The sequence below is a fragment of the Arachis hypogaea genome, chromosome 3, assembly GCF_003086295.3.
Source record: "Arachis hypogaea cultivar Tifrunner chromosome 3, arahy.Tifrunner.gnm2.J5K5, whole genome shotgun sequence".
Classification (NCBI taxonomy): domain Eukaryota; kingdom Viridiplantae; phylum Streptophyta; class Magnoliopsida; order Fabales; family Fabaceae; genus Arachis; species Arachis hypogaea.
Genome location: NC_092038.1, coordinates 33972567 through 33988854, shown reverse-complemented (window position 1 = coordinate 33988854; position 16288 = coordinate 33972567). Strand labels below are relative to the sequence as shown.

Here is a 16288-nt window from a genome sequence, read left to right as displayed (position 1 = left end):
TATAATTTTATATCAACAAATTATAATTTATATATTTAAAAAAATTAAAAAAATCAATTTTATATATTATTTATCTATCAATAAATTATAAAATTTTTTATTTATGTCTTACATTAAAATTATATTAAAATTATATATAATTCAAGCTTGGCTCACGAATTTAGCTTATTAAACTATTAACGAGTTGAGTTCGAACGGACTCATGAGTTAGCTTGATTGAAGATATGTTTCTCAGGCTGGCTTCATTATAAAGAGTTATAACAACATAATCTACAAACGTTGTCGCTATAGTCATTATTGCACGATCTACAAAAAAAACGGATTTGAATATGTTACATTCTGTGATGCAAACTACTTCAACCAAGAATTCTTCGACAGAGGTTTGGAGCTAATAATCTCACATCACTATGACACTATGCTTGCCAACCTAAATACTTTACTCCAACTCCTTAAGGAAATCAACATTATCTACAAAAACCTGCAAATATGGAAGAAGGGAACACTAGTTAGATATAAATGATATACATCTCTAAACCAGAATGAGGATACATGTATGCTCACACTCAGAGTTGAAGTCAGTTATGTTTAGTTAGGTATTTTGTGTTTTTTCAATATTGTTCCAAGAGATTGAGACAGTTATGAGCTTTTGCTAAATGCCAAATCAATGGAATAGTAATTGAGCCTTAATAATGAAGCGGTCTATGGAACTCAAGTGTTGTTAACTTGTTATCCTCATTCCTATAAACATAGTTTATATTCAGCACTACTTAAAAAAGGGCATGCTAAATGAAGGACCGTGAAGCATGTATGAAAAGGATTCATGAGCTTTTATCTAATAGTTTTTAAGAGGTGATATTTTATTTTATTTTTTTAAGTTTTAAATCTTAGAACAAGAATAAAGCACTTCTTCCTGTTATCAGTTATCCCCATTCTTATAAAGAAGGTGAACTTGACAACACGCAAAATTCGGTTGATCATTGTCCACATTTCAACCCTATCTCGCTCTTGCATCGAGTAAGCTAGATATAAATCATTTATGAACTTTTAGCTCCCAGTCTAAGCTTTGAAAACAGTTTATTTTTCATACATACCGTCTTCCAACCATCAGGATCCAAGCATGCTGTAATTTTTGTGTTGATACCAGGCAGTGGTCCAGGTTCCCGAGTAATCTTTCCTCCAGCTAACTTAACAGCTTCTGCAGTTTTGTACACATCATCTGTGCCTATTGCTATCTGTAAATGGCGAAATAAAGATTATTAAATAAAAGAAGGTGTAAATACAGAAATACATGGTAATCAGTAATAAGCATTTCACTTGCAAACGTAAGAGAAGAAAAACTCAAAACTCTAGCCATTCAGTTATTAGTTATTACAGAAACAAAGGTCTTCTGATATCAGTTATCACAACTGCAAAGACGCAATGAAAACCTTTTGATTCCATAAAAATGAAGAATAAGAGAACAAAGGAACTTCTGCGTACCTGAGCATAAGCATTTCCTTTATCATATTCTTTGACTCCATAATTGTAAGTCAATTCCAGAACAGTACTTTTATCTTCTGGACCATAACCCATCATTGCTATGGTATACTGCCAAGTAAAAGTAACCAATGAATCACAGGTGAAGTGAGTGTAAGCAGAGGACAAAATCACAAAATTAATTAATGAGAAGTAGAACAATTTTTGGGCCATGAAAGTGAAGAAAATGGAACTTAAAGTAGGAAAACTTCTCTATACACTATTCTACTAGTTGGTTGTCCAACCTATGCGTCAAGAATTCCAATACTTATTAACTCAGGCAAGCCACCCAATTTATCTTGAGAAGCATAGTAGATAAGTATGGTGCAAGTTTTATGTAAAAGCATCCAACAAGATCTTAAATGTCCACATGAATACATTGTCGTTTTTCCAATTTACTAGCTTCAAATCTAAGTTAAGCATATCACATTGATTACAGCACCTCAGAAGATTTCAGATACAACATACATGACATGATAAAGTAAAATTTGGTAAAATAGTGACAGATAACAGTTTTCCATTCAAAACAAGTATCATGCCAAAATACATATTTTGGTAAATGTACAAGTTACAAACAATAGGCAAGAAACCAAAAACAGCATATTTTGTGAGAATCAAGTTTAAAACAGCAGTTATTCAATAGCAACTAGGCATCCACACTACATGCCACACTGAATGTTACCTTTGCAGTACAGCCCCATCTAAAGGATCATCAAATGTTAAGAGGATTGAGTAGAATGAATGTTACTTCTTATCCCTAATCTTAATTCGTCCATACAGATTAATTGGTACAACTATACGAATGAAATTTCATATGATCCTAACTTACCTTCAAATCATCTTAAATGTTGAGAATTAGGCAGATTATTTCTAAATATGTCACAGTAGAAAGAAAATAATAAATAGCAAAAAGATGTCGCCATACCTTGTATTCTGGATTATCTCGAGTGCGAAGGAGCTCCATACCAAAAGCCTAAATAGCAAGCAACCACAAAGATATCTGAAAGATGGGCACATGATACCAAAATAGTATAGACATATAATAGCATCGATTGTTACCTTCTCATAAAATTCTATGGAACGCTTAAGATCACCGACTCGAAGCATCACTTGGCACAAGGGCTCAGGAGTGGGGCCTCTCTCCAAAAGTTCAAATTTGTAGCCATCAGGATCTTCAATGAATGCAATGACCGTGCTGCCTCCCTTGACAGGACCAGGCTCTCTAGTTATCTTGCCACCCTTCGCTCTTATTAGTTCCACTGTTTTTGCAACCTAATAAAGAACAAGAGGCAGCAGAATCACCCGCAGTGAACACAGTTTAAATTGGGTACAAATGTTGAAGAAACTTACATCATCAACAGCAATGCCGAAATGTCCAAATCCAGCTCCAATGTCATACTTGTCAACTCCATAATCTGAAACGTAGTCAAACGTAAATAAGAACTTTCTAGAATTCCAGTTCAATAACATGAAAGGACATGATGATTCAGTAGAGCCTTACTGTAAGTGAGTTCAATAACAAAGTGCGAATCTTCGGGGCCATATCCAAGAAAGGCATTAGTATATCTCTCCTCAGGTATGTCACGCTTCCTGAGGAGCTTCATTCCCAGGCACTCTGTATAAAACCTGAAACCAGCAAATAAGAGCCGAATTATATCAGAGAAAAATCAAACAAGTTTTAAATGAATCAATCAATGATGAATACAAAAATAGCATACTTGATAGTCCTGTCCAAATCGCCAACACGGTAGACAACATGAAGCATCCTTCGCTTATCTTGCTTGACCCATTCGAGTGTGTTCTCGGGGGAAGCAGCGGTGCTTGCTTGGGAAGCCATCACTCTCATGAAATTCCCATCTCGCCTCACCATCCCCGTTGCTCTCAATCTATTGGATTCACCTAATGCTCCTGCACAATTCGAGTTCATCAAACCGCACATACAAATCGCCTTGTCCAGGGAAGAGAAGAACAACTTACTGGTAGTGATAGAGGGAAGGCGGAGGAAGGGGCGGGAGAGAGAACGAGAAGCAACGGTTGAAAAGCGAAACGAAGAGAGAGTGGGACGAATCGAACAAGCCATGGTTCGATCGCTTCTCTTCTGTTATGCTACTGCCGACTGCCAACCCAGCTATTTGACACAATGAATGAGTGAGACACGCTCGTTGATAAGAGAGATGTGACTCTCTCTCACGTTTATTCGCTTAATGGAGTGGACGATGGATGAGGGCTGAGCCCATATCGGGAAAAGAATATAATAAAGGCATAGACGCAAGCAACGGACACAAACGATTCATGTAACAAGGAGTGACCAAATTATCCTAACATTACATTAACTCATTAAGCCATACACACTATAATATATTAGAAACCAACCAGTAAATTTTTCTCTTTTTTTTTTTGTTATACTTAGATTTTTTAAATTATGATCATAAAAAATTATTATATTATCCGTGTATTTTAAGAGTATGTGCATTTTTATACAAAGTTGAGTACTGTTATTTCATAGTAAACCAATGAAAAATTAACAATTCACATGTCACTTTTTATTAATTCATAAACATAATTTATAAACATCTAGATTCTAGCAGTAGTAAAAGCGCGAGGATGAAGAATCCAACTTGTTAATATAATTTTATATTATTTTTATTTTTCATCTATATTTTTTAAAATAACACTTTTAACTTTTCAGTGAAGAAGTCATTTTTATAAATTCAATTCAAGTAAATTTGTTTAATAATTTATTGATTTGACAAAAATCACCTGTATGTGAATCATGTACTTTAATTTTACAATTTTTTTTTAAGAGATGTTAGACGAACAAGCATATTTTTAATTAAGTTCAACAATTAAATTACATCGTTTTTTTTCTTTTATTTGATCTCTTTTTTTTGTTTCCTTCTTTTATGTGTTTTCAACAATACTACTCAATACAAAACTTTTGATGTGCAATATAAAAAATCTGTTTTCAACAATACTACTCAATACAAAATTTTTGATGTACAACATAAAAAATCTAATACTACATAATACATAAATTTTTGAAATATTATATGTTTAGAATAATAAATAACTCACTCAACTAATAAAACACATTACAACAACAAAAATTATGTGCTATGTGTTAAAATTTTGTTTTATATCAATAAAATTATTTACTACGTGTAAATATTTTTATACTTTTTAACAAAAATTTATGTATTATGTTAATAAGAAAAAACACAAAAAAAAAGTGTGCGCATATATTGTGTGATTAGTTTTTGTTCGACTTAAACTAATTTAATTATACTAGATTACTATTGCTTTGTTGTGATAAGTATGAGATAGATGCCCACTTAACATGGACTTTTTTTCATAGTGAATTGCTATGTTATCAAAAAATTACATTTAATAAAAGTGGAAAAAGAGGACACGATGTATGTATAAATAGGAGTTTGTTCTAAAGCAATATCACTACAATAACATATAAATTTTTTTCTCTTTTTATATCTCTCCGTGGGTCTTAAGTTGCAATACATATATAATACCAGTAAATATATGAATTACTTCTATTATTATAGTGAAATAATGGACAATTTACGTAATTAAATTGTTTGATCTCCAATTTTACCCATTTACAACTTTTTAAAATAGGAGACGCAATTACATTGTTTCACATATCTATAGAAATCGCTACTGGCAGTAGCGGTTTATAAATACACATAATCCACTATAGACAGCCGTGGATTACGTAAGGGAATCTGAACACAGAAACCGTTAGAGGCTATCGAGATTTTTGTTGAGGCTGGGTTGTGCGGTTTATGCTTATGGGGATGCGTGTGTAAACCGCTGGAGGCAGCAGCGATTTACGTGTAGTGTGGGTGAGTGTGCGTGCTTATATATATACCCCTGAAAGGCCAAAGGTGAGGAAAGTTTATCACAAATTTATGAATGTTGTTTATCAGAAATGGAGGGTGAGGAAAGTTTTGTGACTCTAGTTCATTGCTCTGGGAAAATTCAAAAGAGCAAAAGGCATGGTGTGAAATTTACCGATAGAGAACTGCTCAGTATTTTTATCCGGTCGTCGAGTACGTTGGCAGAGATTAAGCTCAGCATATTACGGAAGCTCGATGTGTGTGGTTCGAAGTGGGTAAAAAAGTTGTTTCACAAGATTCCCATCGCCGTTGTGTCAACTGGTGTGAGATATGAGACCTTTGTAATAGGGTCCGATGAAGACTTGCAGGTGTTGTTTCACTGTAGGCGGAGTTTTTCGGAGGTCAGAATACCCGAGCTGCTTGCGAAGTTGGAAGATGGTGTCGACAGCTCCGGGCCATTGGCGCCGAATCCTCAATCGACGACGGTGGATGGTACCTCAACATCGATGCCTGTGGTAGCAGCTGCAGTTCTAGTTCCTGATTCTCAACATGTTGCGGCTGTTCATGCCGGTGTGTCTCCTGGTGATCCTGATTTTGATTTTGAGGCTGGACCGGATCGAGTTGAGAATGCGATATAGGACGATGATTCGGATGACGAGCCGGTTGTTATTAGTGGGGATAGTGATGATATTCCGAGCGATACACCTACACCACATGGAGGTTCTGGTTCTAGAACACAACAGTATCCTCTGTACCTGTCATCATTGAACTTGGAAGTCGTCGGTCAACACTAGAATGTAGAGCCAACCTTCGCTGGCCAGGGTATCCATGATAGGAATGCTTTGACGGAATTTTAGGTTGGCCAGTCGTTCAAGAGTAAGGAGGAAGCTGTGCTTAGTGTAAAAGATTACAGCATTCGGCGTGGAGTTGAGTACAGAGTTATAGAGTCTGACAATCTGAAATACCAAGGCAGATGCAAGGAGTTTGGTAACGGGTGCACGTGGTTGATTCGTATCACGTTGCGAAAATGGAAGAGCACCTGGGAAGTTAGGAGGTACAACGGACCACACACGTGTATGACCACATCGATATCAAGCGACCACAAATAGCTTGATTATCATGTCATATGTGCGAGGATCTTTTCGTTGGTCAAAGCTGATGCGTCCGTGACGATTAAGATGCTCCAAGAGGCAACGGAGGCAACATATGGTTTCAGGCCTAGTTATAGGAAGGTATGGTTGGCAAAGCAGAAGGCAATGGCACAGATCTATGGTGACTGGGAGGAGTCCTATGGTGATCTGTCCCATTGGATCCTTGGGGTCACATCCACCATGGATGGTACCGTTGCTTTGATGAAGATCTCCCCGGTTAGAGTGGTGATCAGGTTGATGAATCTAGAGTCTTCTTTCATTGAATGTTTTGGACATTCCCTTCATGTATTGAGGCATTTCGACACTGTAAGCCGCTTGTCATTATCGACGGCACACACCTGTATGGCAAGTATGGAGGGACGTTGTTGTTGGCGATTGCTCAAGATGGAAACTCCAATATATTGGCTTTGCGTTTGCACTTGTGGAGGGGGAAAATGCAGAGTCCTGGGCATACTTTCTATCCAACCTTAGAAGACATGTTACTCCACAAGAAGGTATTTTGGTGATTTCTGATAGACACAACAGCATCAAGGCTGCACTAGAGGCACTAGATAGTGGTTGGCGACCTCCCCATGCTTATCGAGCATTTTGTATTCGGCATGTTGCTACAAATTTTGCCCTTACCTTTAAGGGACAGGATGCAAGGCGGTGGCTGGTAAATGCCGCTTATGCGAAGATGGAAGCAGAATTTGACTATTGGTTTGATATAATGAGGACAGAGAACCCGGCCATGTGTGATTGGGCAAATAGGATGGAGTATGAGAGGTGGACACAGCACAAGGATGGGGGGAGGCAATATGGTCACATGACGACCAACATATCTGAGTGCGTGAACTCTGTCTTGAAGGGCACAAGAAATCTACCGGTGACGTCCTTGGTCAAGTCAACCTATCTACGGCTAGCTGAGTTGTTTGTTATCCGAGGGCAGACGGCAGAGGCACAGTTAGCGTCTGGACATCGGTTTTCGCAGGCACTTGTTAAGGCCATTGAGCGGATCTTGAGGGATTCAAGGTGCTTCACGGTGACCCTGTTCGACAGGCATTAAGTTGAGTATAGCGTGGGAAAGACTACCCCCACAGGTAAATTCTCGTTGGGTATTTACCGAGTTTTCCTAAGGGATCGCACATGCGATTGTGGATACTTCCAGGCACTGTACTACCCCTGTTGCCATGCCATCGCGTGCTGTGCTCAGTCACGACTAAATTGGGCCACTTACGTCGATGAAGTCTACAGCATGTCTGAGGTATTCAAGGTCTATCAGATATCCTTTGTAGGATCTATCGGTGACTGTCCTCCCTCCAGCCTCAATCGCACTGTACCCACTAACTCCACTACCAACCTGGGTGCCACCTCCAATGCCCCTACGTCTAGCACTGGCGCGACGAACACGGTGGTCGCCACCACCTCGGCATCCCTACCTGCATCATCCTCCTGCATCATATCATCTAACCATTGCCACTATCGGCCAGTGTCCTGGGTACCAACACGACGGTGTCTCTCAACACGCTGGTTGTCCGGCATATTAGGTAGCTGTGATCGGCGTGGCGCCTAAGACGACCCTCTCCGGAAGGCCTCTGCCTGTATCTTGGTGCCCCTGGGATCCGTGAATGCTACCTCCGGGGAAAGAAACCTATGCGCCGCGCGGTGCCACCAATCTAAGTAATTAGATGAGGGGCCAGGATCTACCACTCGATCGATGGCAATGACTGCATCAAGTCTGTTCCCCCAGTGTAAATGCCCGGCCTGATAGTAATGAGGGAACCACCTATCTCCCCCCTCATGTCCTTAGCATGTAGCCATTCTATATTCAAAACCCCCTCGGGGAGATGCTGAACTCCACTAAGCTGTGGGACAACCCTATTAACATGGTGCCACTCGATGACCGCAAAGTATATCAAACTAGTGACCTCTCGCCATATGCGACAATGCTCCTCTGTAAGTATCTCCGGATGGACCACAACAAGTACATCAAGGGCGGAGTACGACTCCCATACAATCTGAAAATTTTTAACCCATTAAACATTACCACAACAAGTATATATATAGGCATGACCGTAAAGCATACAACAAATGAAACAAACACGCTCATCAGACTTACATCGCGAGCGGTCAACCGATCCAACGCAAGACGATAATTTATGACCCTCTGTTCCTTGCCATCATTCGGAGGTAAGTAAGCAGACCACCTAAGCTGAAAAAATAGTAAACACAAAGTTATAATACCATGGCATATCACATTCTTAAACTTTTAAAAATATAAAAAAATACTTGGATACCAGCGGAACGAGAAAACCTCAAACCCAAACAGCCTCAGCAATGAAAATCACCAGAATATTCAACTCTGTACAAGTGGAGAGGACCCGCAAGTTTGGTCACATTCTTGTTCGTAACCCGACACATGCATCGGTACAACCACGCCAAAGCGGCCGACCCCCAGCTATACCTCCCAATGTCATCAAGGTTCGCCACAAATGGCAACCACCATATATGTACCCGATTCACACTCTTGTCCCCAAATAACTGAGTGGATAAAAGCATCATGATGTAGGAACGTGCATAAACGCGAATAGTGTCCTCGGTCGCATTGGCTGGTAACACCCTAAACCTCTCATGGAACCATGTAAAGTAGACTGTCATCTGCTTGATCTTATTCGGTGGTGGCAGCTCACCGCATAGATCCTAAAACCACTCCCAAGCTGGTCGGTCACCCTCCATGAATTTCTCAAACTCACCAAGGAAACCACTCACGGTCTCCCCATCAACAGGAAACCCAAGCTGAAATGCCACATCCTGCAATGTCACTGTGCACTCTCCGAAAAGCATACGAAAGGTGTGCATCTCAGGACGCCACCTCTCAATGAAGGCACTGACCAAGGGCTCGTCCAACCAGAATCAGTGGCTGTTTAACCTGGCTAAGTGGTACAATTCAGTCCTCTCTAAATACGGGATGATCCTGTCATTCATGGGCATATTTTGTTGCCGTCTCACACTATAGATACACCTAGTAGGCTGCACACACAACACAAAAGACATACCGTAAACAGTTAAATTCTGCTATCTACAACAAATCTTCCCATCTAATAACAACAAATCCCTTATAGCATGACGAAACAACGACACAAGTTACATTACTAAACAATTAAACTATTAACCTATTAGTCAATCGTCAAATCAAAATGCAAAAAACTTGTTTTTGTGCCTAATATGAAAAAATGTTACATAATTTAAAGAAGCCCTTCCACAAAAATTGATTTAACACAAATAACACTGTAATAATAAAACTATTTCTTACAAAATACAATATTAGGAAACTAACTGAACAAAAACCGCTATACAAACTGATTCCTATATATAGCTCCACTACATTCTACATCCTAACATGCAATGCCAAATTCCAAACTATAAGGGTTAAACTATAAAGTCTACTTCCTCTACCTAACAAACCATTTTTCTAATTACTAAATGCCAAGTCCTAAAAAAAATTAAATGCTAATACTAAAAAAAATTGCTAATGCTAAAAAACATAACATATAACTAACCTCGTCAGCAATGGCATCGTCAACATGGGTGTTCCGAGTGTTACCTGAAACTGTAGGTCGATCTCGGACGAGATCTTCTGTACTGGTCGGAGCTGTTGTGTCTGACTTGTTGATGGTGACTGGAGCCGCCGTGTCCGACTTGTTGGACTTGGTGGTAGTGTTGCCTTCATCCCCGGAGGGTTGGGGGTACCTGCAAGGGACTCCGATGCTTAAGTTAGCAAGGGTATTAAGCAGGTATTGAGTAGAATCAGAGTATGAGTTATACCTGGGTGCTCCAGCATATTTATAATGGTGAGGAGTGACCTCTCTGGAGATAAGATAGTTATCTTATCTTATCTTATCTTATCTTTGAGTGAAGTCATCTTATCTTTAAGGGAACTGCCTTTATCTTTCTGGGCTTTGGCTGCCTTTAGATTGGGCTATGTTCCTTCATTTTGGGCTTGCTTTGGGCTCCTTTGGCGATTTGGCCGAGCTCTTTGAGAAGAGGTCGGATAGTCTGGCCTGAAGAGGTTGGTCGGCTTGTTGCTAAACATCCCGGGTCGGACAGCTTGTCCCAGGGTATGAACAGTGCCCCTGCTTGAGTTCGATCTTTCCATGAGATCGTGCTTTTCAGAGCTTCGATCTCTTTGGAAGTAGTGCTCAAGCATCTGTCTTGCTTGTTTCTTCATTGCTTTGCAATCTTACAGATTTTCTAGAGATTTGGTACTTCACAGTCCAACCTCTTTTGAGTGGTAGCGTGGGTTTTCTACCCTTGCCTTCTGGATCACGCCTTGCTTTAAGTTTGTGTTGACAACCCTCTGCTTTGGTGAAGTTATCCTTGCGGCTTGATATCCGGACTTTTAGTAATTTGTCCAATGACTTTTTAGTGTTCTTTATATAGAACCTTTTTTTTTAGTCTTGGATGATGTTCGTAGCCCTGTTTGAGATTGTGCCTTCTTTGAGTGGAGTGTATCCTTTTTGGCTAAGCGCATTTGAGCCTTAAGTTGTTTCCCAACCTTTTGGCTTGTTCTTTTTTGAAGTCGTACTTGCGCCTCTTCTTTAGCTGACGTCGACCTGTATGACTTTGCCCCTGCTTGAGTTCAGACTTTTCCGTGAGACCGTGCTTTCAGAGTTTCGATCTCTTCGGGGAAGTCGTGCTCAAGCATCCTGACTTTGGTCGATCTTTGAGTAGTTTCTCCTTGTGCGAGTCTGGTATTGCCCCTTTTACTTTGTTGAGGGGACCTTTCAGCCTTCTTCCAACTTGTTTGTCTTTGCTGTTCGAGCTTTTTAGTCATAATCCAACAACTTTTTAGGTAGTGTTCCGATGGGGAACCTTTTTATAGTTTGTTTGGATGACTTTTTAGCTCTGTCTTTGAGGCTGTGCTTTTCACTTTTTAAGTAGTGTCTTTTTTCAAGACTTCGTACCTTTTAGCAAAACATTCCTGGCCTTCCTCTGGCCGTTTGCGAGATGTCTTTGTCCGTTTTTGTGGATCTTTGTAGAGTGTCGGTACTTTGTTGTCTGACCTCTTTTGATCACTCTTGGTTTTGTCCACTTTCTGCTTGGTCGAGGTGGTCCTTGGGGCTAACTTGTCTGACGACTTTTTAGTGTTCTCGTAGAACTCTTTTTAGTCAGTCTGAACAATTTTGATAGCCTTGTCGTGGAGCCGTGGATTTTTTGGACGGAGCTATGTCCATTTTAGCGCACATTTTTCATTTGTCCGACTTCTCTTGTCGATCCTAGCTGTAGCTTTTGTTGGTCCGACTTCTTCTTGTCGGTCCAATCTGTAGCTTTTGTTGGTCCAACTTCTTCTTGTCGATCCAATCTTAGCTTTCGTTGGTCCGATTTTTTCTTGTCGGTCCAATCTGTAGCTTTCGTTGGTCCAACTTCTTCTTGTCGGTCCAAGCTGTAGCTTTCGTTGGTCCGACTTCTTGTCGGTCCAATCTGTAGCTTTCCATGTTATTTCTGTAATCTTCTTTTTTGGACTTTGTTCAGGTCTCTTTCAGGGATTACTTTTATAACTTTTGTGTTGTGGGCCGAATTTCGTCGTGTCGGGGCTCTCCTGAGTTATTGCTGTAATCCTCTTTCTTGGTCCTTATTCAAGTCTCTTTCAGGGATTACTTTTATAACTTTTGTCATTTGGGCCGACTTTGTCATGTCGGGTCCTCCTAAGTTATTTCTGTAATCCTCTTTCTTGGACTTTGTTTAAGTCTCTTTCAGGGATTACTTTTATAACTTTTGTCGTTTGGGCCGACTTTGTCATGTCGAGCTCTTCTAAGCTATATCTGTAATCCTCTTTCTTGGACCTTGTTCAGGTCTCTTTCAGGGATTACTTTTATAACTTGTTTTGTAGGAGACCGACTTCGTTAGGTCGATCTCTTCTAAGTTTATTTTTGTAATCCTCTTTCTTGGACCTTTGTTAGGTCTCTTTCAGGGATTACTTTTATAACTTGTCTTGTAGGAGACCGACTTCGTTAGGTCGATCTCTTCTAAGTTATAGCAATTCCTCTTTAATAGGGTTGGCCAGACCTCTTTCCAGGGATTTGCTGATAACTTGGGTTGACTTAGTCTGACTTTTTAGTGTCGGCCAGTCTTTTTAAGTTATTATATAGCAATCCATAAGACCTCGTCAGGTTCTTTTTGGGATCACTTTCGATAACTTCTTGCATTATTCTGTGTTCATCTTTGCCAATTCGTAGATGGTGGTTTTTGTCCCGGTTTGATCGTCCTTTAGGTGAATCGCGTTTTCACCTTTGTCGGACGATCATTCCTATCGAGATCGTACAGTGAATCTGTTCTTCACTTTCTGTCGATCTGTTGTTTTATAATCGGACGATGAATGCTTCAGATTAATGCGTCTTGGGAGTTTGTAGAGCAGTGAATTTTGGTTTTCACTTTGTCGACCTTTGTCAAAATCAAACGATGAATTCGGTTTTCATCGTGGTTGGGCGGTGAAGTTGGTTTTCACCTTGCCGACTTGTCACTTTGTAATCGGACGATGAATTTGGTTTTCATCTTGCCGACTTTGTCGTGATCGGGCGGTGAATCTGGTGTTTACCTTGCCGACCTGCAATAGTCGGGCGTCTTGGTAGGAAACTTTTTAGGGAATCTGCAATTTTTTAATAAAATAAAGATAAGAGTGTGTACATGTTAGTACTTACCTTTCTAGATCGGGCAATCTTTTTGGATCTCGGCCTGGTGCCCTTTGCAGGCATGCCATGACCTTGGTAGCTCTTGCCCCTCGAGGTTGGACACTTTGTAGTAACCTTTCCCCAGTTCTTCTGAACAACTTGGTATGATCCTTTCCAGTTGGCTGCTAGCTTCTCTTCTCCTGACCGACCTATTCTGATGTCATTTCAGATTAGGATGAGATCGTCGTTGCTAGGTTACCTTCCGATTGTATCTTGAGGCCATTTGACATTTTAACACCTCTTCCTTGGTCCGAGCTCTTTCTCAGATTTCTGGAAGTAGGTCGAGTTCTTCCTTTTGAAGTTGGGAGTTGGCCTCTTCACTGTTGTGGATCAGTCTGGGCGATCCTTCTTCGACCTCCACTGGGATCATTGCCTTCATTTTGTAAGCTAATTGGAAAGGTGATTCCTTTGTGGTGGAGTGTGGAGTTGTCCGATATGCCCATAGGACTTGTTGGAGCTCTTCTGGTGGGGCTATGTTTTTGATGTAAAGCTTTGACTTTGTAGTTGGGTTTTTGCTCTGAAGAACTTTGGTTCATTCTGCAAAAAGCTTGCGTCTTTGATCGTTTGTGATGATTTTTCTTTTGTCATTCGCCTTTGAGAAGAATGTGGGCTTTTAGGGTTTTGTTGTTGTTCCTGTTTCTTTTCATCGTTGCCTGACTCCTTTTGTATAAAAGTTCTAGCTTTTGTTTTGACCTTTTGTCTGAGAGGTGTTCGGACTATTTGGGTATAGATTGTCGGCTTCTCTTCTCTGTGTTCTTGCCCTGTTGTTGCCTCTAAAGGGTGCCCCTGGACTTTCGTGTGAGTCCTGGAGTTTCTCTTTTACTACTGTATCTGACATTTGATGTTTTGCTGTTATTGTCCGAGTTGTTTCCTTATTTTTCTGAGTTGTTTGGTAATAACCCCATGGTTGACCTATGTCTTCTTGAAAAAATATTGCTGAGATGTCTACTAAGATCCCGGACGGCATGTCTGATTGACTGGATTCTATAGTTTTAATGCGTGTTACTGTGGCTGACCCTGAGTACTGTGTGCGACTTAGGAGGTTTCGTAAAATTTGTAGGGATAGGGATGAAGAGAAGAATTATGAGCTGGTGTCGCTAGACTCTGAGGAGAGGGTTTGTTTTCCTTCCTTGTTGTGGTCTTGTAATGTAGCCTGGATGAGGCTTCTATTATTGCCCCCTAGTTTGGTGTTGGCTGATTTTGAAAGTGCATCAGCTCGGGCATTCTGCTCTCGAGGTATGTGTCGGACTTCATATTCCCCGAATTGTCCGAGCTGTTGGTACTGGCTGATTTTGAAAGTGTATCAGCTCGGGCATTCTGCTCTCGAGGTATGTGTCGGACTTCATATTCCCCGAAATGTCCGAGCTATTTTCTGTTTTTGTCCAGGGTCCCCCGAATTGTCCGAGCTGTTCTCTAGTTTTGTCCAGGGTCCCCCAAATTACCCGAGGTATTTTTTCATGGTGGGATCCTCAGCTTGGTTGCTCCCTTCTATTTGTGAGGTGACTACTTGTGAATCACTGGACATGGTAAGCTCCTACCTTCTTAGCTAGCCTTAAACCAGCGAGTAGTGCCTCGTATTCAGCTTGGTCATTTAGCTTGATTTGGCTTCCCTGATCGCTTTATATAATTACGCCTGCACCACTCCTGGTTTTATTTGAAGAGTCGTCCATGTAGAGTTTCCATTTTGTAGGATTTCCCGGGGTGTCAGTGTACTCTGTAATAAAGTCGGCCAGATACTGTGATTTGATGGCTGTCTGAGTTTTATGTCGAAGATCGATTTCAGATAACTTGACTGCCCACTATAGAATTCTTCCTGCTAAGTCTATTTTCTGTAGGATGCCTTCTATGGGCTGGTTGGTCCGAACTCTGATAGTGTGAGCTTGAAAGTATGGGTGGAGTCATCGAGAGGTGAGTATGAGGGCGTAGGCGAACTGCTCTATCTCTTGATAGTTTAGTTCGGCCCCTTGTAGAGCCTTGATGATGAAGTAGACGGGTTGTTGCCCACTTTTGTCTTCTTTAACTAGTGATGAGGCTATTGCCAGACTTCCCACTACGAGGTATAATATGAGCTTTTCACTTTCCCTTGGTTGGGTAAGAATGGGTGGTTGCCCCAAGAATTTTCAAAATCTCGGAAGGCTTGTTTGCACCCCGTAGTCCTATTCAAACCTCTCTCCCTTCCTTAATATACCTCTTTGAGGTGTCCTTTGCAAGATGATTTAGAGATCTTTCCTCCTACGAATCCTCCATGAACATGTCTCTCAGGGGTGTGAGGTGGACGTTCAACTCGTTCGACCTCTTTGGTGTGAGACGTTCGACTTGTCCGACCTCTTTGGTGTGAGGTTGACCTTCAACTTGTCCGACCACTTTGGTGTGAGATGGACCTTCAACTTTGTCCGAACTCTTTGGTGTGAGGTGGACCTTCAACTCGTCCGACCTCTTTGGTGTGAGGTGGACCTTTAACTTGTCTGACCACTTTGGTGTGAGATAGACCTTCAACTTTGTCCGACCTCTTTGTTGTGAAGTGGACCTTCAACTCGTCCGACCTCTTTGGTGTGAGGTGGACCTTCAACTTGTCCGACCACTTTGGTGTGAGGTGGACCTTCAAATTTGTCCGACCTCTTTGGTGTGAGGTGGACCTTCAACTTTGTCCGACCTCTTTGGTGTGAGGTGGACCTTCAATGCGTCCGACCTCTTTAGTTTTTGATTGGGCGAGTTGATGGGATCTTCTCATTGTTGCATATTTCTCTGTAGACATCCACAACAGACACTCGAAGGGGGTGTAATTGTGGTATTTTCTAGGCTTCTCTCCATGTTGATCTTCTTTTTTCTTGGACTCTTTATCCTTATCCCGAGAGGAGTAGGAATGTTCAGTTTTTGAGATCTCTCCTAGTCGAGAGTTTTCCTCCATGTTGATGCACTTCTCTGCTCGTTCTTGTACCTCGTTTAGAGATGTTTGGGTGCTTCCTGGATATCGAGTGGCTAAAAGGTCCTTCTCGTAGACCATTGATGAGGCCCCTGATAGCTGCTTCTGTTGGCAGACTTTGTATGCCCATACATGTTTTGT

The 16288-nt window shown here is 40.9% G+C and overlaps 2 protein-coding genes across 2 annotated transcripts; one reads left to right on the top strand and one right to left on the bottom strand.

Annotated features, from left to right (window-relative positions):
• Positions 1-207: 207 nt before the first annotated feature.
• Positions 208-3846, bottom strand: LOC112790211 (probable lactoylglutathione lyase, chloroplastic). The gene is made up of 9 exons (XM_025832515.2): positions 3493-3846; positions 3234-3423; positions 3017-3141; positions 2866-2930; positions 2575-2787; positions 2441-2488; positions 1480-1587; positions 1092-1232; positions 208-478 (listed from the first exon to the last, which is right to left on the bottom strand). Exons 1-9 carry the CDS (start codon positions 3593-3595, stop codon positions 437-439), a joined length of 1035 nt encoding a protein of 344 aa, XP_025688300.1. The 5' UTR covers positions 3596-3846; the 3' UTR covers positions 208-436.
• Positions 3847-6008: 2162 nt separating this feature from the next.
• LOC112776040 (uncharacterized) lies at positions 6009-7562 on the top strand. Its single transcript, XM_025819995.1, has 4 exons — positions 6009-6092; positions 6224-6420; positions 6502-6866; positions 6958-7562. The coding sequence occupies exons 1-4, from the start codon at positions 6009-6011 to the stop codon at positions 7560-7562; spliced, it is 1251 nt and encodes a 416-aa protein (XP_025675780.1).
• The last annotated feature ends 8726 nt before the right edge of the window (positions 7563-16288 follow it).

Excerpts from the sequence above, each read along its gene's own strand:
- LOC112790211 (XM_025832515.2), bottom strand. The coding sequence starts at position 3,595 with ATGGCTTGTTCGATTCGTCCCACTCTCTCTTCGTTTCGCTTTTCAACC. Across the intron at positions 3,424-3,492 it reads CCTTCCCTCTATCACTACCA|GAGCATTAGGTGAATCCAAT; the intron begins GTAAGTTGTTCT and ends CGAATTGTGCAG. Across the intron at positions 479-1,091 it reads ATCCTGATGGTTGGAAGACG|GTTTTTGTAGATAATGTTGA; the intron begins GTATGTATGAAA and ends CCATATTTGCAG.
- LOC112776040 (XM_025819995.1), top strand. The coding sequence starts at position 6,009 with ATGATTCGGATGACGAGCCGGTTGTTATTAGTGGGGATAGTGATGATA. Across the intron at positions 6,093-6,223 it reads TACACCACATGGAGGTTCTG|GTTGGCCAGTCGTTCAAGAG; the intron begins GTTCTAGAACAC and ends ACGGAATTTTAG. Across the intron at positions 6,867-6,957 it reads GGCACACACCTGTATGGCAA|AGTCCTGGGCATACTTTCTA; the intron begins GTATGGAGGGAC and ends GGGAAAATGCAG.